Source organism: Crocuta crocuta, unplaced genomic scaffold, assembly GCF_008692635.1.
Source record: "Crocuta crocuta isolate KB4526 unplaced genomic scaffold, BGI_CrCroc_1.0 scaffold118, whole genome shotgun sequence".
In the NCBI taxonomy this organism is placed as follows: domain Eukaryota; kingdom Metazoa; phylum Chordata; class Mammalia; order Carnivora; family Hyaenidae; genus Crocuta; species Crocuta crocuta.
Window position 1 is genome coordinate 2,189,946 of NW_027551558.1, and position 26,878 is coordinate 2,216,823.

The following is a 26,878-nucleotide window of genomic DNA, read 5'->3' on the forward strand; positions in this document are numbered from 1 at the left end:
TCTTTTATTAACTGGATCAAGAGAAGGTTCAAAAATAATTTCCAGTAAGTTATGTACAGTAAAATGAGAAGAGTCTGATTTTGAGAAAATGCACCTCTTAAATTATATTTCATAATATATTTGGCAAATATATCTTTAGCTGTTCAAGCTGTGTTACTTTAATGTTTATGATTTCCTTTAAAACCGAACAATCAAGCTATTTAAAAATTCAAGAGATACTTGACTTAAAGGGCAACCTCTTGAAATAAATTATCCCTGCTACTCTGTGCGTTTTTTTTAATAGTTCTCCAACATGTGATTAGAAAGTAAACAACTTGGTATTAACCCCTTAAAATTAGAAGCCCGAGTAATCACTCTAAAGTGTTTATGCAGGAGACACCTAATACTGGAGATCCTTAGTTAATGTGGATTGTGAGACCCAATTTTTGATAAGCTTATTTATGTTTCTGTCAACCCTAAAAACCATCCTCCTCTGTCACCTCGGACTTTATCCGCCACTAACAATTGGAAATGTGGAAAAACCTCACCAGTAAGGTTAAACAGGCAGCTTTAGGCGCTGCTTCCGGGGCTGTTACCATAAAAGAGAAGGAAATTTTCTGAGTAAGGGTGACATACTTCGCCACCTGTGATACCGGGCCTGACAGAGCTCCGCTCCTGCCCTCCACTTAGACCTGTGTCCTTAGCTCTCAGCGCTTCTCTCAATGTCGCCACACACCGACTGTGAGTGTATGAAGGAGGGCCTACATGTACGGCAAGCCTTTCTCAGGGACGGGGGTGAAGGCTTATAAGGTCCCTGCCTTCCCCACCCTGGCACCAGCCGGCAGTATCAGGATTTCTGTTGCTATCCAGGACCCCAAAAGTGTAGAAGACTATCATATGCACACTTACGTATATGATACACATATATCATGTATATGCATATAAAATGTATCTATTTGTTTTCTCTTTCCTGTTGCACACCTGTAAAGAAGTCCTTGGGATGTCTTCAAAATGGGGGAAAACCCCAACCAACAACCCCAAACTTGTAGTATAAAAACCAAAGCAGCCAGAAAGCAGAGGAAACAATGAAATGATGCATTCAATGAAGAAGCAAAGAGAGATTTTTCGGTTAGATCCAGGCTGCAATACCGACTTGGCAGTTAGGATATTAGAAATTAACTCCAGATCCACCGCTCACCAACTGCCTGACACCTTGTTAAGCAAATGGCAATGTTTCCAAATCATTAATTTCTCCAATATGTTAAATGAGAAAAAGAGCAATTTAAGTACATGCCTTAAAATCAACACGGGTGGCAAGGTACTAACAATGTTAGCCAGTGCCATGGAAGAAAAAACCTTCTTGGAACAATCTGTGAAATTTACATCAAATCTTGTAGAAATGATCTAAATTTAGAACATCAGCATATTTAAAACATCAAATCTCCTCTGATAATATTGGCATGTATTAGAACATTCGGCAAAAGAAGACTCTAATTAAAACCTCAAGCAGGAGCACAAACATTATAGGGGCGAATCCTCCCCAGGGAGCTGCTGCAAACAGCAATTCCAGGAGCACACCCCTAGAAACTCGGAGGGAGGCCTGAGTTTCTAAGCAGGGAGACTTGGGAGACTGCATTTTCTAAGCCGCATTTCTAAGGGCTCTGATGCAGGTGGGATTGCAGACTCCAGGATGAAAACTACTGTCCTTGCAAACCCTGCACACAGGTGAGCCGGGAGCAGCAGACTGCACGGAAGTCACCAAGTGCTCCGTTCTCTTCGCACTTGACCTGTGACGGTTCCTTACGCTTACCATTAGCTTGTAAAAATGGGCTATCTGCTTTACCGAAGAAGGTAAAAACTGACATCTGCCAAAGCCACTAGAACAACTGTGGGACACACAAGGGCAGCAACACAGGAGGACCTGGACACCAGGCGTGTCACCTTCCTGACCACAGTACGACCCTGTGGCAGAAGTCACCTATAAATACGCCTAAGAAAGGAAAACGGTCTCAGGAATACCTGCGTCTGAGAAACACTACTAGGACGATCCTAAACACAGCAATTGTCTGCGTTCTTACGGCACAGGTCCCCTTAAATTTAAAAGATTAATTACTCACATCTTGATCTGACAGTTTTTCCACTAACATTTCTTCTAGTTCCTCCTTAATCAGCCATCTGCTGCCAATCAGGTCTCTGTTAAAATATCACGTATATTCTCTTTTAAATTAACCATGCAATTAGAGTTCTATCACAAAAGATCCCACATGTAGTAGCGATTCTTGATTGGAAAACAAAATTTTGTATTCTAAAGCATTAAAACCCAAGTAAACTATTTCTGAGAAGTGTCAGTTCATGCCCTCATTCTTCTTTAGAAAAAAGATACACAGTCTAGCAAATGTTTGTTTGAGGACTTAAACATGCCACTGTGGAACTATGTGATACCAGTTACTATGTAATACCAGATACTAAAGGTACCAGGTTCCACAAACATTAAAATCGTGCTTATTTTTCATAATTCACTTCAGAGGAGAAGTTATGGACACAAAGTTAGCCTGTCAATGGACCAAAGTAGTAATAAAGTTGAAAGAGTTAAGGGTAGGATTCACGACTTAAACAAGGGATGCTCAAACAATTGTGTCTTCTGCCTAAGAAAAAGTTAAGCGAATAACCAGGCCAAAATAGCCAGGTTGACAGATCTAATCTATCAGAATCTTTCATGGTAGATCTAATCTAATTCCACTGCCAAATGGAAGTCCAAATCTTTGTTTTCGGTATTTCAGTAAATAGGCAGCTATATAAACAAAAATTCTAAGGACATCATCTTCAAATATAGAAATGACGTGCCATTTAATACATAAATCTGGAATGCAGTAACATAAAAATAACTTTAACATCCAGTTCCTCCCAAGCAAAAAACTCACCTATTGTTCTGACTCCTAACTTTAATGATTAATGCTGAAATATTGATCAAAATGCTAGGCTTTAAATATACCTAAAAAACACCACTGACAAATGTCATGTTTTTTCCTCAAGTTTTTCATGGTTTTTTTTTTTTTTTTTTTTTTTTACGTTTATTTATTTTTAAGAGAGGGAGGGAGACACAGAATCCAAAGCAGGCTCCAGGCTCTGAGCTGTCAGCACAGAGCCTGATGTGGGGCTCGAACCCAGGAACTATGAGATCATGACCTGAGCCAAAGTTGGACACTTACCTGGCTGAGCCACCAAGGAGCCCCAGATTTTTCATGTTTTCATTCAAGAGAAGAACTTACTTGGTTTTAGTGTTTTCTGAAAATAGACCTTTGGCTTGCAACTGATTCTGACGTTTTTCTATATCTAGTAGCTTTCCATATGCTTCCTGTAGCAAATAAAATATACACACTAAAATAAGAGATGCAATGCATTATTATTTCTACTTCCTACTTTCCCTGTGAGCAGACTTCATTTCAGAAGTGACCTCCTCACATAATCTAGCTGCACAGCAAATAATACTGAAAGTGCTTTTTTAATTATACTATTTCTCATTCAAACTAAAGGAATTTTGTATCATACACAGTAGTATACTTTAACTGATTTTTAAATGACCCTATAAGAAATTTACTCTATAAAGAACTCTATATAAAAAAATTCCAATGAAGTTGGTAAAAACAAAACAAAGCTACAAACCAAGTAGGACCAAAAATTATCCTGTAAAAGATAATCATAATTTATATAGCAATATGCACTTTAAATGTGGGAAATTAACCAATAAAAGTTATGGTATTTACAGCTGAACTACTTATCTCATACTCAATATTTACATAATACTTAAGTCCTCACTATGTTAGTCTGTATCTTAAAAAGTTTTCTATTATATTTATTTTTCATTTTTTGATTTCTTTCCATTAATTTACTTTCTAACAAAGTCTGTGAGTATGTCACTTGTTAAATTATAATGCAAATGGGAAAAATTGCCATTTTGTTAGAACTTGTAAAAAGCAATAAACTGGCAATGAAGATTATCAATAAAATACACTTTCCAAGAAATAAGTTTACAAAAGTAGAATCATGCGAATTGTCTCCCAGTTTTTTGACTGAGCCAATTTAATTGAGGACTCACATCCAATACGTGTGTGTTCATTTATAATTTAATATCATCTACCATACTGACACCTAATGAGTAGACATTTTCAAAGCATGAGCTAGAGATGACATGACTTTTCTTTCTTGCTGATCATGACCCCTTCCAATATCATTAGGTAATGTCAGATAAAGAAGACACAACTTATTACTGATGGACATATCCATCCATATATTAGTCTTAAGAATTTCAAATTTCTGTGGTGCAACTTCATGTGGGCTCCGATTAAACTGCTCTCTCTCTACATATGTTCCGGTTTGTTCTAGGAAAAGGGTTAAGTGTCTCTATGCCCCAGTCTCTGTATGTACCACTGCGTATGTTAACAGTGTAGACGAGTATCTCAAATAAAGTGAAACCATCACCGGCTCAGTAATTCTAAAAGTAAATGCCCAGGGAAGCAGAGCAGTACGCAAGCCTAGAACTGGTTAGAAATATAATTTCTTGGGTCCCAGCCCGTACTTTCAGATGAGGAACCTCTGAGGTGGCACCCAGTGACCTGTTTTAATGACGATCCCAAGTGGTATACACTGCACTCTGGATCTATCCAAACACTAGAAGTACCAAGGGTCTAGGTCAACATACTATGGTGAAGGGGCAAAATCAGTTAATTCTACTCTAGCGTCCATATTAAGTATAACAATGACTACAATTATATCTAACATACAAATGCATCAGAACTACAACGGTCCATCCCAAAGAAAGCAAAAGCAAATGTGAACCACCCACACATACTATGTGTGCCCACTACTGAACTTAAAACAAAAGTTTACAATGTCTCTCGCAAGAATCATGGCTAAGCCTCATTTGACTGTTTGTACTCGTTTTTTCCCCTGTACTATCATTACCTTCCAGGGTTATATTTAGCACCATAATAACTTGTTAAATACTGCAAGTGAAATAATCCAAAAAAATGTGTAATATGAAACATAACCCATGAAAAGTACACGTCAAATTTCAAACAGGTACATTCTGTTTACCTACAGCAGATGCTTATACTTTGATGGTTGTAACTCATCGATTTACACAATTCTTATTACACCACCCCATATACGTCTTCAAACAGGAAAACACGTGTCAAGTACTCAGCCCAGTGCCTGATCTGTAGTAATGGTCAAGAAGTGACAGCAGGGGGGAGGTATGGCATTCAAGAGCCTAACAATTGAAACAATTTTACTGGTGTACCAGTTCTATTTATTCTTTCTCTTCTCTATATAATAAAACTGCTCTTGAGATTCTATCTTGGTTAGTTAGAGACAACAGCTCTCTGGAAAGTAGATTTTATAGCTTCAACTCCCTGAAGAGACGTGTATTAACGTGCATCTAAAAATCCTTGAGGGTACAAAATATGTCAGGAACTGTCAACATCACAGATTATCACTGGTAGCTTCTGGTATACTGTTAAGTTTCCACTTAATTTTTAAAGGACATTAGAGAATAACAGTGACCCCACCTACACTAAGTTTATATACTGTATTTAATAGTATAATTTTCAAATATGACAGGAATAACCCAGATGTGAAATGCTGAATCATTAATCACAGCTATGATTAATATTTCATAAAATCAAAGCAAGCCTATCCACCCCTCGTGTCATCAGATTTCCATAATGTATGAGTCAAATTTAGAAGGTGCCTAATTTGAAAATACCAGATGCTCAGGTTGCAGAAAAAGGAGACTTAAAACTAAACCCTCCCTGAGCATAAGCAGTATAATTTTAGTATCCTTCTAAGATCTGTTTTGGCTGTATTAATCATGTAGAAATTCCAATTTTAGGAAGGGTAAACAAATAACATTTCTTGCGGGGGTGGTAGAGGAAGTCAATTGTATTTTGATACCCAAAACATACAATAATAAACTAATAGTAACTGTCATCTTAGATATTAGTTAAATCAGAGAAAAGTAACAGACTTAAAATATGTATTTGTTAAAGAAAAAATCACAGAAAAATCAATTCCCTAACTAGCAACCTTCCCAATTTCTTGGCTACTGGCATATATAAAATGAAATGAAACAAACATAATATATAATTCATTTATTACAGTTACTGCTATTTATCTAATATTCCAAGTGACATACTGCTATCCTAGACCCCTGCTATCACTCTGTGAATATTATATAGCAGTATAGTCTTAAAAGAGCATGCAGAGATCATGTCAGCACCAATCGGTAGCTTTTTAAAAATCAGCCCTTTGCATAGTTTTAAGGGAGTTATTTCATGATATCTCATTGTGAAAAGGATCACTTTTTAACTCCATTTTTAAAGATAAGGACACTATATCAAAAATTTTAAATATTCCACAGGGGTACAAAGAAGATATAAACGGTGGAAGAATTCTGTGGTACTAAATCCCCAGGACTTTTGCTTATTGGGGATCTGGAATCTTCATGTAACAAAGCCGTAACAAAGCCGCATGCTTCTGGGGCTGTCATTCTCTTGCTTTATAAATACAGAGGGTTACTTAAGTCATTTAAAATAAACCAGAGAATTTCTAAATAAGCCAGTCTTCTTTCAAAAGGCAAATGAATCCCATTTATGCGTAAATTATCAGGATTAGAATTACTTGATTTTCTTTCAAATTTTAACCCTTCTTTTTTTTACTTAAGCAGAATAGTTTAAATATATAATGACCTACTTGGTCCTTAATTTCATACTTTTTTGGGTACAGATTTCGTATGTGGCCACGTAATTCCTTCAATTTAGAGAAATACTTTGAAAATCATCCATTGTTTACTGTAAAACTAGTCCTGAAGCATGAGGCTTCTGTAAAGGGCTCAATTCCCAGAGCTGTTTCTAGAGATGCACAATCTTATCTTCAAACTCCCGGTGAGGGAGCCTCAGTAAAAGTTCAGGAAATGCCTAAGGTATCTGACAACTGGGTGCAACATCAGACGGCCTTTCCCAAGCACTGGCCTCATGGGGCATTAAAAGGGTTCTGTGACCTGATGTTTGAGCAGTGGTGGGTTACTATAACAGGCTTCTTTATCATGCTGCCCGTAGCTCCTCGTTAGAGCACCCCAGGATGCAGGACGCAGCCTGGCCAAACTCCGTTTCAGAACCTCTTTCATGAAGAATAGTTTAGAACTTGTGTTTCTCAGCAGCCACTTTGGGACAGGCTGCAGTAGACATGCCTGGACTTTATGAATCATATTTTACACAGGGTTTCCCACTTCAGAGCCAAATAATCACCTCCCACAGTGAATTTTAAATAGTTTTCAACTCACTTTTAGTGAATGAATTAAAAATTTTTCAAAAACGTGTATGTATTGACTAGTAACATGGAATTAGCATTTTCCTACAATTAAAGGCCCTGCCCAAACTCGGCCATGACCGTCTAGGCTGCAGGTGTCTTGCTCATGGGTCCAGACTTCTTTGCCACCAGCACGATGGGCCTGGCCTGGCCGTTGTGGATGAGGTGTACGTAGCTCTGGGCGGCTGGCCGACCGAAAGGCAGACCGCCCTTCCAGCCCATCCCTTAACTACGGACACACTGTCTTCTCCCTCATCCAGCCCTCGGCTACTTCCAGCTCGGTCGGTCCACAAGATAGCATTTTCTTTTCTGCACAAACACATGTATCCGCTTTAAAACCTCTTCCCTTTCCTTTACACTTGGGCTCCGTTGTTTCAGGAAACTTCTCTCATTCTCTCTCTGCTTCCTCCTGCCGCCGCTAAAATCCTAAACTGAAACTCTGTATCATGTATGAAAAGTATACAAGTGCTACTCGTCACACGGCTATTAAGGAAATGGAAAGCCATCCATTTTGGGCGAAAAAAGACAGATGAGCCAGTGCCAAGCAAGCATGGAGCTCCCTGTCCAGTACTCGGCCATCCTTGGAGTAACTCCTATAGTGTCTGAGTTCTTCTTTCGTAAACTACTTTTTACTGCCTAAGACATGACTTGTTTGTACTGTTCTATACTTTTTACATTACATATGTACACCATATTCACCATTGGGTAAAAGAAATGGGTTTTTATTGACTTTCCCAGGAAGCCGAGAACTTACATTGTCTCTGTAGGAAGAAGGGAGTTCCAATGAAGGGACTAACAACCTTTAGAACGTAAAACATGTTTACGAGGTCTGAGAACGCCATGGATCGGCACGTTTCCTCCACTTTGCACTTTCCTATCATACTTCACTTCCGGGAACAATAAATTGCTTTCTTCTCATCCTCATCTTCCCTCAAAACCCTCCCCGCTCCTCCACAAGGCCAGGTTGGGCTAATGACAGGCCAGTGGGGAAGTGCGTACTAAAGCATCCTATGTTCTCCCTCACTGTAAGCCACACCACAACTCTTGTATTCATGGCTAGGAGGTAACATACAAGCTTCCTATACGGTGACCAAATTCTGGAAAGAGGAATTGGCATTATTACAGAAGATAAAAAGGTTAACTGCTGTCAGAAAGGCGTCCTGGCAGAACTGCATACATGGCCTAGATCTGTGGGGGTTTTTCTGAGTTTTGCTTTTGCTTGGACTGCCACGCCTCACACAATTACAGCTGGCCAAGGATAAAAACCTACTTTGGCCGAGGGTCTGTTATCTGGTCCCGCAAGTAAGAAATTACAACAAAGAGACATGGTAACAATGATACATTTCCAAGGGTTTAATGCCGGCCCTGGTCTGTAGGGCCAGGTCCCTGCTGCCCGGGGGTCGCTCTCCCATGGAATGGAACAGCACCCACGCCCCTCCGAGAGGGCAGAACAAAGGAGCCGACAAACGCACGAAGCTGCTTCAAGTTTGAACCTTTTACTTTCCACCCAGTGCTGACTTCCCCACAGACCCACTTCTATAAAGTGACCAGTCAGTGAATATTGAGTCATGTCCTGTTTCGAAGCAACAGAGAGTATCTGGGATAATCTGGAAAACGAGGCAGGGGGACTCCAGGTGTGAACTAATAAAACTGGCCATGTGATGCTAAAGTAACTGGCACGTACTTAGGAAAGCATTTATCTTTTTTTCCATACACGAGTTTACCTTAAAACTCCATTTAAAAAAAGTTTGGGGAATACAAGGGTTTATTAATTATCTGACTTAAAATGCTCAAGTTAAGCCTGAAGCCCTGTGACTCGTCGGTGTGGGCTAAGGAAGCCCCACACTGCTTGGGGACTCAAAACATCTGACGAACCAAACCGGACCCAAATTACTGAATTTAACGGAAACAGAGAAGCGCAAAGAACTCTGCTCTATGTGACAGACGCTGAATTACCCAAAAAGGAAAAAAAACATTCATTAATCAGACGCACTTTGACATTTCGGTCAGAGTATGGTAGTATTTTACGACTGAGAAAGCCTTCAGTTTCTCGAGCAGCACCTTTCTAAAACACGCATACCAGCCCAAATAAAAGTTAGGCCTCTTCTACAATGTCTAATTTCTTCATTATGATGGAATGCAACAAAATATCTTGCCCTTGGGTTGCTCAGTTTCAGCCCAAACACATGCAAATGGCTTGTCAGATGACAGCTGTTTGATAAGGCTCTTCTACAAGACCTGCGTGCGTTACTTTTTTCCGTGAAACTTGGGATGAAAGGCAGAAGGCAGGAAGAGAATTAATGTAGCATACAGTCTAAAGGCAATGCTACAACCGTGATTAAGTAGAAAAGTTAAAAGGCACAGATTTTCCACAGCTTCGCTGCGTGCAACCCATCCGTGTAACAAGTTGACAGGCCTAGCGCGTCAGCTCCATCATCCCCTCCGACAGCTAAAGCGCAGCATTGCATCCCTTTTCAGAGAAAATTTGCGTCTGCACCATGAAGCGTTGTACATTATTTCTTAGCACTGCAGGGGGCTCAAGTCCATATGGAACCTTCACAAATATTACCACAGATCAAACCGGCGGCGTTGGGAGGCAGATTTGACATACCTATTTAAATGAGCAGCGGGGGGCCCCGGGCGGCCTCGGGCAGGCGGAGGAGCTCGGCGCCAAGCCAGCCGAGGCTCCATTACTCAGCAAAGACACACTCTACATTTATCATTCATTTCATTTCTGCCAGGGCAAGAAGCTCATTTGCCCAAGGTCAACAAAAAGCGAAAAGAAGGTTTTCTTTTCTTTTTTTATTTTCCCCTCTTCTCCCCAAGAAATAAATGTACCTGACAAGTGGGGATTTTGTCCTTTGGGTTTGTGGAGCACAAATAAACACCAGAGCGCTCTGAAAGAGCGGAGTGAATGTGTGCCTGGGATGCAAGCAGCCTGAAATCCGGCTGAGGACGGGTTGAGGGAAAGCCCGGTGAATGTTCCTGTGACTTTTAAAAATCATATAATGAAGAAAATAAAACCTGACATCGTGTTCTTATGGTGAAACGGGTTCTGTTGTTGAAAACTGGATATTAGCATCTGGTCTTTTTATTCCTGGTCCCTTAGGGAATTCCCAAATTTGCCATCAAACACTTATAGCCCTGAAACAAAATAAAAGCAGGTCCCAGGACACTCAAATGCAGCTGTAAGCAAAGGGGAATACAATCATTTCTTAGGTCTCTTGGAGTCACAGATTCTAGACTCCTACACTGCCTTCGCCTCTGAAAAGCAAAAATTATATGCGAATAAACAAAAAGTACAGACAACAATCTGACTCTCTCCTACGGTCAATGCCTTACAGCCCCTGACAGCAGCATACACTGGTCCCCTTTCCTGCTTCGCATCTTACCTTCAATGCACACACATGCTTGATTACAGAGTTGCATGCCAATCTCCTAAAATGATCTCAGTTTGTGAGCATTTTAAGGCCAAACCATCCTGATATAAATTCTATGATGTTTACCATTAGCAAAAATGAATTAATAAAATATAAAGCCTTTCAACATACTGCCTCAACTCTAGACATCTTAAGTTTTAGTTCAATGTGAAACATACAAGGTAAGTTCTAAAGCTGACTAATCTCTGGTATAATTAGTCACTCACCTTACAGTTCATATTAATCATAAGTGTAATATACTTACATGCATTAATGAATAATATGACTGTTTGCCAGTATAAAAGAGAAAATGAAATGGACGGCCATCTTCTCCCCACTGGATCGCTAATAAAAAGCCAGATGAAAAAAATAAACAAAAATAAAAATATACATGGAGAGAGAGAGCGCAAATAGCTGTAGTTAGCTGAAGTTAAGACAGGTCTATAATTCTGGTTAACCTTAAAATAACAAAACAGAATTAATATATAGTATTTTAATATTTAGGTCAGCATGTTTAACATGTAAATATTCAGGATATTTACAATTTCATATTCATCAATATAAAACACTTTATATCTGATAAAATATTGCTATTTATTTCACCATGAGAATTTCTTTAACTTGTTTTAAATAAACACACACAAAATAGGCAAAATCATCTTGTTAGAACAAAAAAATTTAAGTTCGGTTGTAAATACAATACGCTCCCATATTCATTAAAAGGGAAACTGATAAAGTCAATGATATGATACGTTTAGGACGTCAGGAAAAAGTACAATATAACAAAGAAAAAAACTAAACGGATTTTTCCATGGCATACTGCTTGTTCCAACTCTGTGGTGACACACCTCTGAGAGTTTACACGTCGAAAACAGAAGGGGCCCCTCAAGGTGTTATGTGTAATTCCATTTGAAATACAGATGGTCATTCACATCTAATAAACACCAAATAAACTGAGGAATGGAGGCACTACACTAAATGAACCAAACCTAACTCCCTGTCCTCTGCCCTTCTTTCTACTGAGTTGTTTCTGGGTTAACCATTTGTGGGAACACCAATACGTTAAAGGTACACTCCTCTGTTCATTACATAAGTTGAAAACTCTTTTCTCCCAATCTGTCATTCACCTTTTAATCTGGTTTACAGTGTCTTTTGTAATCAATAATTTATATGTACACACACATACTATAGAATCTATCACTTCCTCTCTGGCACCATTTCTTGACTGTTTTTCACTATCACCTCTACTAAGAAGTCTTGAGAGATATTCCCCCCCTAAATGCCTCCCTCTCCATGAAATTTTAATACCACAAGTACACTGTGTATCTGTTGATGTATATAGTGGCCCTTCAGAGGGCCATAAACACTGTAACAGCTCAGACTTTTCTCACCTCCTGTGCACCCTTTTATGCCACCTCAGGGACAACAGCACTCTTATTGAGCGAGCATGTTTTAAGACTTGGGCTTTCTAAAAACTATTTTCCTGTATTTTCTTCTGGAATTTTTATTTTTTCCATGTGCAGAAATTTCACCTCTATGAAATCTGCGTCCATGAGGCAGAAACCCAAGTTATTACTTCGTCAAGAAAAGAGAGTCATTATCCCATTACTTTTCTGATAGTGTGCTTTCTGTTCAAATACCACCTGTACAATAAGTAGGATATTTTGTCTTCACTATTTTAAGTGAATACACATAAAATGAAGATCAAAATTTCTGATAAATTATGAAGAAAAGTCTTGATAGGGATTTTAGCTTGAAAAAAGAAAACAAATTTTTATTTGCCAATGGCTGTAGATGAATTAAATACTTCTCCCACATCATTTTTGGAGACTTCGTGAAATCCTGCATATCTTCCAAGATTTAGAACTTTACTCTACAATCCCTTTTCCCTGTATCATTAAAGCAATCAGTCAGAATGTGCCCAAGAAAGACAAATATCACGGCTGCAGGTAAGACTCTACTGTAAAACTTAGAGGGGTTTCTGAGTTGGGTCTCATGGGTTTCACATGTGTGGGTGCGTGAGTACATAGGGGTGTGTGTGTATATATATATGGGGTGCGTGTATTATGTATACTTGATTTCATGATATTTCATTCCATCTAAAGATGTCCCAGATTTAAAAAAAAATTTTTTTTTATGTTTTATTTATTTCTGAGAAAGAAAGAGAGACAGCGAGAGCAGGGGAGGGTCAGAGAGAGAGGGAGACACAGAATCCAAAACAGGCTCCAGGCTCTGAGCTGACTGTCAGCACGGAGCCCGACGTGGGGCTCGAACCCACTAACTGCGAGATCATGACCTGAGCCGAAGTCGGACGCTTAACCCACTGAGCCGCCCAGGCCCCCAAGATGTTCCAAATTTTAAGATGCCCTGTCATGTATCTTCTACGAGAAAAGAAGGAAAGAAAAGCTGATCATCATAGTTTACATTAATTGTAAAATGAATCCTATTGTCAAAGATCTTACAATGGAAAACCTGTCTTAGAACTCACAAGGTATGGCACCAACAAGCATGCTAAGCTGAGTCCTCTAATCTGGTCCACTGGTCTGTCTGTCAGAATCCTGCACCACGACCATCACTGGATTCAAAGCTTTTTGCTGCATGTTGACAGCTGATAGGATAAGTTTCCTTCATTATTCTTATTTCTTTTTAAACATCTCTAGCTGTCTCTTGCACATTTACTCTTTCAATAAAGTTTCTAAGTTTCTCCCAGAAGCCCTACCAGGACTTTGATGAAAATCACATTACGTTTATTAATAATGTGAAAAGAAGCAACTTTGCAATCTCTTTCCTTACAGGAACATGAAGTCTTCTTTTCCAGCTATTCAGAGTTTCACTTATGATCTTGAAGTCTCATAATTTTCTACATACATACCTTGTATATTTTTAAGTTGTGTCTGTATTTAAGTTTTTGTTGTTCCTGACACTGTCCCCACACTTAACCATGTTTTCTATAAAATTAACTTTAATTACACAATATACTCTTCTTTCACTACTTTTTAAATGGACTTTTTGTTTTAGAAACTTTGACAGCAAAAGAGGAAGGTAGAGATTTCCTGGATGCTATCTTTGCCCCCACCTATGCATAGCCCCCTCCATTATAAACATCCCCCACTAGTGTGGTATCCCTGTTGCAAGTAATGAAACTACTCTATGGGACGTCATGATCATCCTCAGGCTGTAGTTTACATTAGGGTGCACTCCCGGTAGTCGGGGTTGAATCCACCAGTATAATATCAAAGAGTAGTTTCAATTTCCTAAAAATCTTCTATGCTCTACCTACTCCCCTTAACCCCTGCCAACCACTGACCTCTTCATGGTCTCCATAACTTAGCCTTTTCCAGAATGTCCTATACTCAGAATCATACAGTAGGTAGCCTTTTCAGACCGGCTTCTTTCACTCAGTAATTTGCATTTATGTCTCTCCAGGTCTTCTCATGGCTTGTCAGCACCTCTTTTTAGTGCTAATATTCCACTGTCTGTACCATACCACAGCTTAATTATCCATTTACATACCGATGCATATGGTTACTTTCAGGTAACTTGGCTACTTGGTTACTGTCAAGTTTTGGCAATTACAAATAAAGCTGCTTTAAACATCCATATGCAGGTTTTTGTACGGACTTAAGTTTTCAACCCCTTGGAATAAATACCAAAGAATACAACTGCTGGATCATAGGGGAAGAATATGCTTAATTTTTGAAAGCCACTATCTTTCAAAGTGGCTGCCCCTTTCTGCGTTTCCACCAGCGAAGATGGAGATCTCCTCCTGCTCAACATCCTTGGCATAATTTGGTAGTAGTGTTCTGGATTTTGGCCATTTTAATAGGTGTGTAGTGGGATCTTATTGTTGCTTTAATTTGGATTTCCCTGATGTGAAGCATCTTTTTATATGCTTATTTGCCATGTCTATATCTTCTGTGGTGAGGTATCTACAAAGAACTTTGGCTCATTTAAATTGGGTCACCAACAGTAAGAAACTACTGTTGAGTTTAAGAGTTTTCTGTGTATTTTAGCTAACTGTCCTTTATCAGATATGTCTTTTCCAAATATTTTCTACAACCTCTCTGTGGCTTTTCATTCTCTTGGTGGTGTTTTTCTCATAGCAGAAAATTTTAATGTTAATGAAATCCAGCTTACCCTTTGGTGTTGTATATAAAAAGCCATGGCCAAACCCAAGATCTTCTGGGTTATAAATTACTGATTCAGTTTCTTTAACTGGTACAGGTCGATTCAAATTGTCTACTTCTGGTGTAAGTTTTGACAGATTGTATTTTTCATGGAATTGGTCCATTTTATGTAGGCTACCAAATCTGTAGGTATGGAGTTGTTCACAGTATCCCTTAATTATCCTTTGAGTGTCCCTGGATCTGTAGTGGTATCCTCGCTTCCGTTTCTGGTATTAGTCATCTGTATCCTTGCTCCTTTCTTTTAGTTAGCCTGACTAGAGGCTCATCGATTTTACTGATAAAATAAAACAGATATATAAAATTTATTATCAAAGAACCAGCTTTTGTTGATTTTCTCCACTGATTTCCTGTGTTCAACTTCACGGACTCCTGCTGTCATTTTTATCATTTCTTTTCCTTTACTTTGGATTTAATTTGCTCTTCTCTGTCTAGTTTCCTAAAATGGAAACTTTAGATAAATGATTTCAGATCTTCTTTTCTAACCTGTGCATTTGATGCTATAAATTTCCCTCTGAACACTTCTTTTGCTTACTCCCCCTCATACAGATTAAATATTTCAATTCTCTTGCCAGAGGCAAGGTGAAAGTTTATTGTTCTGGACTGTTTTAGTACATTTACATCTATCTATCTATCTATCTATCTATCTATCTATCTATCTATCTATCCCTACTGAAATACCGAGGCCTGTCTGCATGTATTTTAAAAACACAAATGATATTAAGCTGTATTTACACTACCTACTTGCTATAGACTATTTGTCTTCCCCTGCCCCACAAATTCATGTTGGAACCTGATCCTCAATGTGCTGGTATTTTGGTGTGGGGCCTTTGGGAGGTGATCAGGTCATAAGGGCAAAGCCCTCACAAATAGAATGGGTGGCCTCACAGAAAGAACCCCAGAGATCCCCGGTCCTTTCACCATGTAAGGACACAGGGAAAGACAGTGGTCTATGAACCAGGAAGCAGGCTCTCACTGGTGTGAGATTTTGGATTTCCCAGCTTCTAGAACTGGGAGAAATAAATCTCTGTGGTTTGTAAGCCACCTGGTGTATGGTCACCTGATCAGACTAAGACAACACTATAGCTTTTTCACTTGCTTTGCTCACCCAACAGTGTCACCAACCAGAAATGCCTCTCCTGATCACCAGTATGTTACTCCACAGGAGGTTTTTTGACGGTTTATCTCTGACGGTTTAGTGAGCTACCTTAAACTGGTAAACATTTAGACCATTTCTAGTTTTTTGCTGATACATAATACTTAGTTTCCTATCTAATAAGGGATAGTGATTTCTTGTCATTGTTTCATACATCACTGTTCTGATCTGATAGTTCCTTATGTTTACTGGTTACTTGTATTTTCATTTATGATTTGACTGTTTTTCTGTTCAGCTATTTTTAACATTAAGAGCATTTACTCTAGGTATCAGACCTTTGTCTTGTTTCAAATTTTCTCCAGTTTGCTTGCTTTTTTTTTTTTAAGTTTATTTATTTTGGGGGAGTAGGGAAGAGAGCAGAGAGGGAGAGAGAGAATCCCAAGCAGGCTCCATGCTGTCACTGCAGAATCCAATGTGGGGGCTCGCTCGATCTCATAAACTATGAGGTCATGACCTGAGCCCAAATCAAGAGTCTGACACTTAACTGAGCCACCCAGGTACCCTAATTGCTTTGTAAATCTATAGTGTCTTTATTCCAAAAAGAAGTTCTGAATTTTAAAATAATTTATTGATCTCTGTCCTTTGCTTTTCTTGAGACTTATGGACATAATCTTATCTATTATTTGACAGTTGTATGTTTATCCGTCAACTAGCCATTTTACTTAATTCTACTCTAGAATCTAAATCTCTTAATTCCAAAGTCATAAGGGACTTTTGAGTCTTGACCCAGTTCTGTCATCTTCTGGATACATTTTTTTTTAATTCCATTGAGTGGATTAAGCAGCTAGATATTTCCGTCCACAGACATGCAGACACCTATTTCCATCTATTTTTAAAAAATTTTTTATGTCTGTTTTTTATTGAGACAGAAACAGAGCATGAGTGGGGAGAGGCAGAGAGAGAGGGAGACACAGAATCTGAAGCAGGCTCCAGGCTCTGAGCTGCCAGCACAGAGCCCGATGTGGGGCTTGAACCCACAAACCGTGAGATCATGACCTGAGCCAAAGTTGGAAGCTCAACCAACTGAGCCACCCAGGCGCCCCATCCATCTATTTTTTTAAAGACTGCTACAAAATTAAAACAGAAAATGAGAATAATCCAAATGTTCAGCTCAAGAAATTTTGTTATGTATGAGCCTTCTTTGAAGAACATACCAGAAAATGAACTCCATTCAACCAAGAGATGACAAAGGAAACTTTAGCAAAAGGTGTTATGGGTAGCCTTTAATAATTTAATTATAGGTAGAATAAAGACGAGTAAGAAGTACATAGACTAAAATGTTACCAAAACCAAAGGCAAAACAGAAGGAAAGTGAAATGCAACACTCTAAATTGAATTAAGTATTCTCAAACAAGCATTTGGGTTTACTGGAAAAGACCCTGAATCAAATCTTCAAAACATAGCTCATAATGGACCAAAAACTAAAAGAAATGAAACATCTTGATTAAACTCAGAGAAGAAACAGAAGAAAAAGCTAAAAATCATCAGAAATGTATACTGCTTTATCAGTTACCCCAAGAACAATTAGATTAAAACATAATAAAGGCGGGGCGCCTGGGTGGCTTAGTCAGGTAAGCGTCTGACTTTCGCTCAGGTCATGATCTCACGGTTTGTGGGTTCGAGCCCCACATCGGGCTCTGTGCTGACTGCCAGCTCAGAGCCTGGAGCCTGTTTCGGAGTCTGTGACTCCCTCTCTCTCTGACCCTCTCCTGCTCATGCTGTCTCTCTCTCTCTCCTAGAAATAAATAAAAAAACATTAAAAAAATTAAAAAAAAACATAATAAAGGATATTGGACGGGAAAAGAAAAATAATCAAGAAAATGAAAATGAGACAAAGAAAGAAGTAAGATGAATCAGAGAGATAAACCACGACTGATAGGGGAAACAACCAAAGAAGGAAAACATTTATATAATTGGAGATCCAAGGGACAAAAAGAAAAAATGGAACAAAACTAATAATTATAAAACTTTCTGGATATAAAGAGCTCATTGGCAGCACAGTATGCTAACCCTTACTAATCAATTCAACGCCATACTTTCATAAAGCTACTAAACAAAGGTAAAGACTCTTTAGGACTACCAGGGGAAAAGGCTAAATGACTCATAAGGAAAGATAACTAGACTGATTTGAGACTTCTCAAGAACGGCCAAAGCAAAGCAACAATAGAGCAGCACTTTCAAGAAGCTCAAGAAAAGAAAGTATTAACCAAAGGGTTTTCCCTCCAGCCTAGCTGTCTTTCAACTTTAAGAATTGTTAAAATAAGAAAACAATTTTAAACACGTAAGAGCAAAAAAATTTTGCATCTATGAGCCCTCGTTGAAGAACCTACTAGAAAATGAACTCCTCTCAATCAAGAGATGACAAGGGAAACTTCGGCAAAAGGAGTTATGGGCAGCCTTTAATAATTTTAGACGTTTAGAACAAAGATGGGTAAGTATACAGAATAAAAAAAAATAGAATACACACAGACCCATATTTTTGTATGTGTATACACAGACATGTATTTATTTGTAAAGTTGGAATTCAGTGTTTTTAAAACAGCTCCTGTCCACCAAAATACATATAGGCAGAGAAAAAAAAAATCACAATTGATTTGTTACGAGTGAGACCAACATGTTACTTAGATCATTACACTCCATTCCATACTGATTTGTGCAGTTTTGACCACCTTGCTGTCAGCAACTGGCAGGATGCTCATTATTATCTCTACATACTTAATATTTCATCCTTTACCTATACTGTGGCATGTTTTTGTCAAAGAGTTTCATTTTAAAAAATTAGAACAATTGATGATTTAAATGTTTCCAATATTCAGATATCTAAATAATGATATTCTACTGTAAATCTAATATAGTTTTTAGTTTGTGGTCTTGGATTTTCTAAGTGGGCAATCCTAACCTCTATGAATAATAATCTACTTATTCCTAAATTTAGTGCCTTTTTTAATCATACTGGTTAAGCCTTTCAAAACAATACTGAATACCAGAGGCAAGTGGAGACACACTTATCTTACTTTTGAACTTAAGGTAAAGGAATCCAATGAAATGTTGGGTTTTTTTTTAATTTAATGTGTGTCTGTTTCTCAAACTAAGACAGTTTCTTTTTAGTTCTAGTTTAAGAGTTTCATCAAAAAATAAATGCTGGGGCATCTGGGCGGCTCATTCAGTTAAGCGTCCACTCTCGGTTTCAGTTTGGGTCATGATCTCACAGTGTGTGAGATCAAGCCCTGCGTCAGGCTCTGCGCTGACAGCAAGTAGCCTACTTGGATTCTCTCTCTCCCTTTCTCTCTGCCCTTCCCTCACTCTTGCATGCACACATTCCCTTTCTTTCTCAAAACTGACATTTTAAAAAATGCTGAAGTTTGTTAAATTATCTTTTTGTTTCATCTATGAAAATGTTTTTTCCCTGACTCAAATAGCACATTAATAAATTCCTAATATTAAGCCATCCTTATATTCCTGGGGGTGAAAAGGTCCTTTGAAACATTTTCATATAACGCTTTATTTGGTTTGCTATCCTTTTACTTAATTTGACTAGACTACAGGTATTTATGCAATTCATGTCTACATCTAATAACTATGTGAGCCTTTAAAGTGAATCTGCAAGCTTTTGTTCTTTTTTTTCTGCTCTGTAACAGTTTAAAAAGCTCAAGCTTTTCCAAGGTATGATAGACCTCACTGACAGACCCTCTGGGCTTTGTTCCTCTCTGATTACCTCTGACTTCTCTAGCTCTGAGTGACAATTTTGGGAATGGTATTTTTCCTTAAACTACCTGCGTGAGAGTCAGTGGGGTGCGGCAGTGCTCTGGAGTGACTACTGCCGGGGGCTATGTACATCCTGCCTCCCACACTTCCTGTGTCCTTGGGAGATCAGTCTTGGTGTTTTACTTCCTTCATCTATAAAATGAGGAACACGAGAGTATCTACTTAAGACTGTTGTGAAGACTAGGAGTACATACATACAAGGCACTAAGAACTGTGCCTGACCTGTTCTAAGTTTCAATAAACACTGGTTATTGTTATTAACTAGGATATTCTTCGAAGTAGAACAAGGCTACCCAAAACAATCTTATACTTTAATAATACCCTCTGAATACTAATATCGAAACATTTTAACACGGTCCTTTTATGTTTTCTTTTTTCCTTGACCAAACTTGCCAGAAGTTGATCAATTTCATGGCTTTTTTGAAGAACCAGTTGGTTTTATCTTACCTCTTCTCTTTCTTCATTCAATTAGCTCTTTTTCTACATTCTTGAACTGAATGTTTGTTTCATTTACTTCCAGTCTTTCTTAATGTCTACTAAATACATGTTTGCCTCTGTATAACCTGTCCATATTTCGTTGGGTTTGCTATGAACCATTCTCATTGTTCTACATTTCTAAATAATCTGTAATCTCAATTTTTATTTCCTCCTTAATCCAACAGTTTTATGCTTCCATAGATTTTAAGTCAGAAAATCTATATAATCTGTACTTCTTGGGATTTGTTAGATTTTCCTCTATGACCTATATAATTCTATTAATATTCCATTAGCATCCATACAGAAAAGTGTATTCTTTGCACTTGTACGTATAGCTATAAAATCATGCTGTGTTATTCAAATTCTTCAGAGCCTTAGTTAACAGCTTTTGCTATGAACATTTCAATGCTAAATGCTTGGTACAAAAAGGTTCATGGTCGTCAAAACCACTTAATGGATATTAGATTCTATCAATATAAATTAACATTCTTGTCTCATCGAACCATTCCCCGACCTCCTTGAATTCCATTTCATCTGGTGTTAGGTACTATTCCTTGAGCCTGTCATCAACCTGGAATATATCTTTGTTTTTTTCCAATATTTTTATCACTTGCCTTTTAACAGCAGAGCTGGATTTTTATGTTAACTCAATCTGAAAGCTTTCACCTTTTAAATAAAGGAAGAGGTGGCACTTTCCAAGCACCATAGTCTATTCAAATCTAAATTTCACTGGTATTTTTAAACATAAAAAATCAGTTTGCCTATGTTTACAAAGTACAGCAACACGGGTAGGTAGGTGGCAAAAGAAAATTTGCTAATTCTAAAGGCGTCCTGTTTAAATATAGTTAACTGCAGTGTAATAAAATCCTTCCACTACTGACACAGTTCCAAAATAGCAAGCATTTTGCAGGGATGTGTAGAAGTTTCAGTGTTACATTCCAGCTGATGTAATAACAAACTTCTAATACTGAGAAGCTGGTAGGATTTGAGAGAAACAGCCTCAGAGGGGCAGATGCATAACAGATGCAATGAGTAGAGATACACAGAACAAAGAGAAGAAGACACGTAAGTGAGGAGCCTGTGAGGCTGAAAAACAGACAAGCCACTAAAAATAAGAGAAAAAAAATCAGATACCACATTTACAGAAAAGCCACTAGGTTTCAGTATCTATGCCTTGTGTATGCAGTTTTATTTCTATACAAGTGAGCTGCATCTCGAAAACTGATATGTACTTTTGTAACACAGCCTTCATTTATTATCTCCCCAAGAGCTATTAACTGAAATGTTATAGTTTATAATCGGCCAAAGAAATGAGAAGATACAAAAAGACAGAATGTATTTATAAAAAGACTCGTAATATTTCTAATGGGATTCAAGTTATCACTGCAAAGAGAGAAGGGAAGCAGCAGAATGAGAGAATGACTGGCTCTGAGCACAGGCTCAGACCTAGCAGAAGTGTCAAGGCAACAAATACATTCCTTATAGAAGTATCTGCTCTCCTACCAATCTCTGTGTAATCAGCTCTAATTAGATACTGAGTAATGAATGCTGCCTGCACACTGAGCATCTGTGGCTACCAGGCTCTTCTCTACCAGGCACATTTTTGCTGCTGAGTTACATGCTTACTAGGAGTCCGTTGTGTTCGCTCCCAAACCCATTTATGACAGTTTTACTTCCTTCTATAATTATGTGAGTTAAGTATTACGTAAATGGATGGAATATGAGTGGAAACAGAAAAACCAGTTTTTGCATCTATGAAAACGAAGTTGAATGCTTTAGAAAAACTGAAAGGCAAGATACTAAAAAACAAAGTTTGTTCATCTTCAGTGTCATTAGAGAAAAAGTCTGTAGAAGTGTAGAAATATTTTGCGCTTGGATTTCTTGGAAAGTCTAAGTTCTTTGCTCCACTGTAAGGAAACCAAAACTAAAATACTCTGACGATACGTCAATGACAGTTGGGTTATGCCAGAGAAATGGGGAGAAACAGATACCTCCTTAAAGAAAAATACCCTCTAGGGTTATAGCAAAAAAGTGATGGATAAATGTAAATTTATACCGAGTGTTTTTCAGAAATGATTTCTAGCTTTAGTACCTTTTAAACAAACTGACGACTACCACTAGTCCACACTGGGGAACAGGCTTTTAATGTAAATTAGACAACAGTAAACACATGATGTGCTGGCAACCTCAAAGCCTGTTGTATGTCTTCTAGATTTAATTTTACACATTTAAAAAATAAAGCGAAAGCCTTAAAAGAAGCCAGAAAAAAGAGAGGGCCAGGCAAGAATGATGGCTAACTGCTCATCAGAAACAATGCAAGACAAAAGACAATGGAATTATATCGCTAATGTAAGAAAAGAGCAAAAAAAGGGGGGGAGAAGCTATATTCAGTGAAAATATGCTTCCAAAATGAACAAAAATTTTAAGTTTTCAAGTAAAAAATGCTGAATTAGTCTCCAGCAGATCTGCACTAAACTCTTCGTCAAAAAAGCTATTAGATTAGTGTGACATGAGCACAGGCATGAACTCTAACGTGACCAAACTGTAATACAACTGAAGAAACTAGTTTGTAAACTGCAGTCATTTATTAGTTATAAAACATCACCGACTCACTTCACAATGGCCACGACACAGTAGTGCCTCGCCGCCATGTGTGAGCCACTGCAGACACGCAACGGAACACTGCAGTAAAGGAAGAACTGTTAGTCCATTCATTCTTGAGCGAACTTACCTCTTTGTTTTGGAAAAATCTGTTCAGGATGCTGTAAAATAAATTAAAGTGCATTAGATAATTACTGTAACACAGAAACCTAAGTGCAATTTTTAAAAAATATTAAGATAACTACCTTCATTATGGGCCTGGCTTGCTTCTCAAACAAACCACTTGGAAAAAGGTAAGCAATAGCTCTCTGAAAATAGACACAAAGGTTAATTAACAATTATTATACACACACGTTAATGTTATGACTAATAGTTACTGACTGCTTACTACATGCCAGATAGCAAACTAAGAGCTTCATATACATGATCTCATCTCATAATCTTTTAAATGGGATAACAAAAGTACCTGCACATTTCCCCCAAAAGAAAAATAATTTGTAACTATTAAACTGGTTATTAACAATTTTCAAGCGTCGGTTTCAAACACGGAGGTGATGCCGCAAACCTCTCTTTCTTAAAAGTAAATGAGAGGCACTCCTCTATAATCTCTGTGTTCAAGAGCACACNGCAGGCTCGATGTCTCACCCACCGTGACAGCTGGGACATCTTTAGATGTTCTTTGAACTCTTCCTAGAAGTTGTGATAGGTTTTTAAGCTACATTTTTTCCAGCCAAGTTCTCCTAAATGTCTGTTTCTCAATGGGGATGCTACTGGTGTTTTGAGTGTGACAGCTCCGTCGCAGGCATCCTTCCCAGTCCCCTGTACTGAAGGTAGAGGACACCCCAGCCCCAGCCCCTCTCCACAACCTATGCCAGTAATATCCCCAGCGCCTGTGACAAATCTTCCCCCCCACCCCGCCCAGTCCCCTCCACGTTTCCAAACGACCCTCGCCTAGTATGCTGCCACCTTGAGAACAACCGCATAAGCTGCTCATTTCAGCATCTTCTCCAACACCACTCCTCACAGTGAAAAGCAAACCATGCACACTGTCATTTCTGTTAAAGGATGTTGGATGAGAAGTCTGTGGCCTTGGATCTTATCAGCACTGTATCTGAACTCTAAATGAACTGGCAGCACATATGAACACAGCACTGCTCTTTTAGAGAGGCTGTTCTCAGGATGGGCCTCCCTGCCCACCCACACAGTAAATGTGCTAGACCAGATTCCACCCCTGAAAGGAGGGACCTATAATTTGGGGCTTATAAATTCAATTATTTTAGGGAGCCCATCTGTGACTCTGGGTCAAGCTTAATTCTCCCATTCAGCCTTTTGGCAATAAAATTGACACTGAAGGCATCCTTAGATCAAACATCAGAGTGCTAATTTTGTGAACTTTTTTCTTTTTAAAACCAGGGACTCTTCTGCTTTCCTTTCTGAAGGAGAAAAGGTGGACCTTTTAGTAAGTGATGTTGAGAAAACGGACTGCTATCTGGAAAAAGATAAAAGTGGATGCAAACCCGACAGCATATACAAGAATAAACTTTAGATGAGTCAGACAGCTAAACACAGAGAATCAAATCAAACAAGTACTAGAAGAAAAACATGGTGAATTCCTTTATATGCTACACTCCCACGGGCAAAACCAACATACTCGCAGCTTATTCACTGATTTGTAACAACAAAATATGAGAAACACCCAAGACCACCCCCAAGGTTGGTGGCATAAATGATGGCACACTCTTGCCATCGAGCACTCGAACCATTAAAAAAAGACAGGTGAAAGCAAGATGCAGAAGAAATGTACTTAGAGTGTGACCTTTGGTGTAAGAAAAAGAAGTAAGAAAATACATATAGGAGTGGGGGGAAATAGTCACAGGTTTCTTTCCACACAGAAAAGTAGAGTGGAATCTAAGAAAAACCACCGTCTATGAAGGGTGGGCAGCAGCAGGGTGAGGGGCATGGAGGAGTGGGGCTCCCTGGGTATGCCTTTATCCAGCTCAACTCTGAAGTGTGAATATGTTGTATACATTAAAGACTAAAATTTTCAAAAAAAAGCCTCTAAAACTTAATACAGACATAAACAAATAAACCTAACTTCTAATGACAAAAAAACAATTGCAAAGAAATCCCCAACTTTATTTGGAAAGCTTAATGTCAGTGATATTAATATTAAAATCCTGAAATATTTTGTGTATATTATAGCATAAATACATATATTAATTTTATGGTGACCAAAATTTTACGTAGAGGAGATACAAATATAAAAAAAATCTAGTTTGAATTAGACAAATCAATACACACTCAGGATCTTTAAAAAATATTATTTCCTATATTATTCCTATAATATTTAGAAGATACCAATTTTTAGTTGTGTCCCCTGAAAGAGCATAGAAACAATGAAACTCTAGGAACAATGGGTGGCCCCTAGCCTCCAAATCTTGGTTTCTAAATACAGTTTCCTGCTTTAAGGAACAGAGTATGGCAGAGAAATGCTTAGGCCTAAGGCAGGAAAAGTTTAAAATAAGCCCGAGACACTTTCCTGTGCCAGAAAACAAGGAAATGCTCAAAAAGAGAAGCCAGCTTCAAGGAGCTCCCACTGGCCACACCTGGGACAATGTGAACATCAAAAAGAACAATGACAATGCCTAAAAACACACTTAATATGTACTTGTTGAAGAGTCTGCATGAATACGTGCGTGCACACACACACACACACACACACACACACACACACCCACANGCTCCCACTGGCCACACCTGGGACAATGTGAACATCAAAAAGAACAATGACAATGCCTAAAAACACACTTAATATGTACTTGTTGAAGAGTCTGCATGAATACGTGCGTGCACACACACACACACACACACACACACACACACACACACACACACGTTCGCTTGCTCGCTGGCTTTCTTTCTCTTTCTCCAGGGTTCTGAAGTAGGGGCGAGGAGAAAAGGAAAGCCTCTTTATGAAACAATATCAGTTAATAGAAGTAGAAGGAATGGCAGATGTAGAAAATCAATGTTTTATAACTTTCAAGGTAATCACCAATTTCAGGCAAGGATCACCAGTGGATGCTAAAATCACTGGCTAAAAGGTTACTGGGGAATGGAATATTCAAACGGATCCAAGGTAGTACCTTGCAGATTACTTGCCAGTTACAAGGGGGGAAGAAGTTCCTTCTACAATAAAGCCATTTAGTGGTTACTACTTTACCGTACCAAGGGGTAAGATGAACAATCAATGGTGTGACAAACTCGCGACGTGCCTCCTGGTGTGAGGGGAAAAGCAGTACACAGTATCACGGGAGCACTATCCTTTATACACCCTAAATCGAATCACAAAGAAGCACGTAGAAAGCCAGAAGGTGGGACAATTGTAGAAGACAAATGGTCTGGGTTCTACAAAAACTAGCTGGCTATAAAGGCATTTGGGGAAAATTGAGAAAATTTCAGTATAGACTATATGATACATGACATTATAGAATTATTATAACTGAACTAGATATAAGAGTGGTATTGTGGAAAAAATGGTATAAAGTTTGTATATTTAGGGGTACATGCTGTCCATTTAGGGATTAAGCGTTACGACAGCTGCATTTTCAACGGCTCACTCAAAAAAGTCTTTATGTATACAGAGAAAGGAAATGTGGCAAAACGTGAATTGGCAAATCAATGTGAAAGGTATACATATATATGTATGTGTATGTTTCTATTCATTGAATATTCAGATTTCCTGGAAATGTGAAAATCTCCAAAATAAAAAACTGAGGGAAATGTTAAAAATTAACAAATCAGTCAGGTCTTTCTAAGCCTAACGTGTCTCAGCAGGGCCACCATGAGCCTATAGCATGTGTGGGCCAGCTGGACTTCGGGCCTGTCCCCACTGTCGGACACAGCAGCCCCAAGGTCGGTCAGCCATCTTAGCC

At 38.5% G+C, this 26,878-nt stretch overlaps 1 protein-coding gene across 1 annotated transcript in view; it reads right to left on the reverse strand.

The window, feature by feature from the left end:
• MRPS9 (mitochondrial ribosomal protein S9) overlaps positions 1 to 26,878 on the reverse strand; it is a 62,810-nt gene that overhangs the window by 7,669 nt on the left and 28,263 nt on the right. The window contains exons 3-7 of the mRNA XM_077749275.1: positions 23,192 to 23,254; positions 23,077 to 23,107; positions 11,029 to 11,108; positions 3,249 to 3,334; positions 2,097 to 2,172 (exon numbers count right to left, since the gene is read on the reverse strand). Of these exons, the coding sequence (XP_077605401.1) occupies positions 2,097 to 2,172; positions 3,249 to 3,334; positions 11,029 to 11,108; positions 23,077 to 23,107; positions 23,192 to 23,254 (336 nt within the window). The remainder of the gene's footprint in view (positions 1 to 2,096; positions 2,173 to 3,248; positions 3,335 to 11,028; positions 11,109 to 23,076; positions 23,108 to 23,191; positions 23,255 to 26,878) is intronic.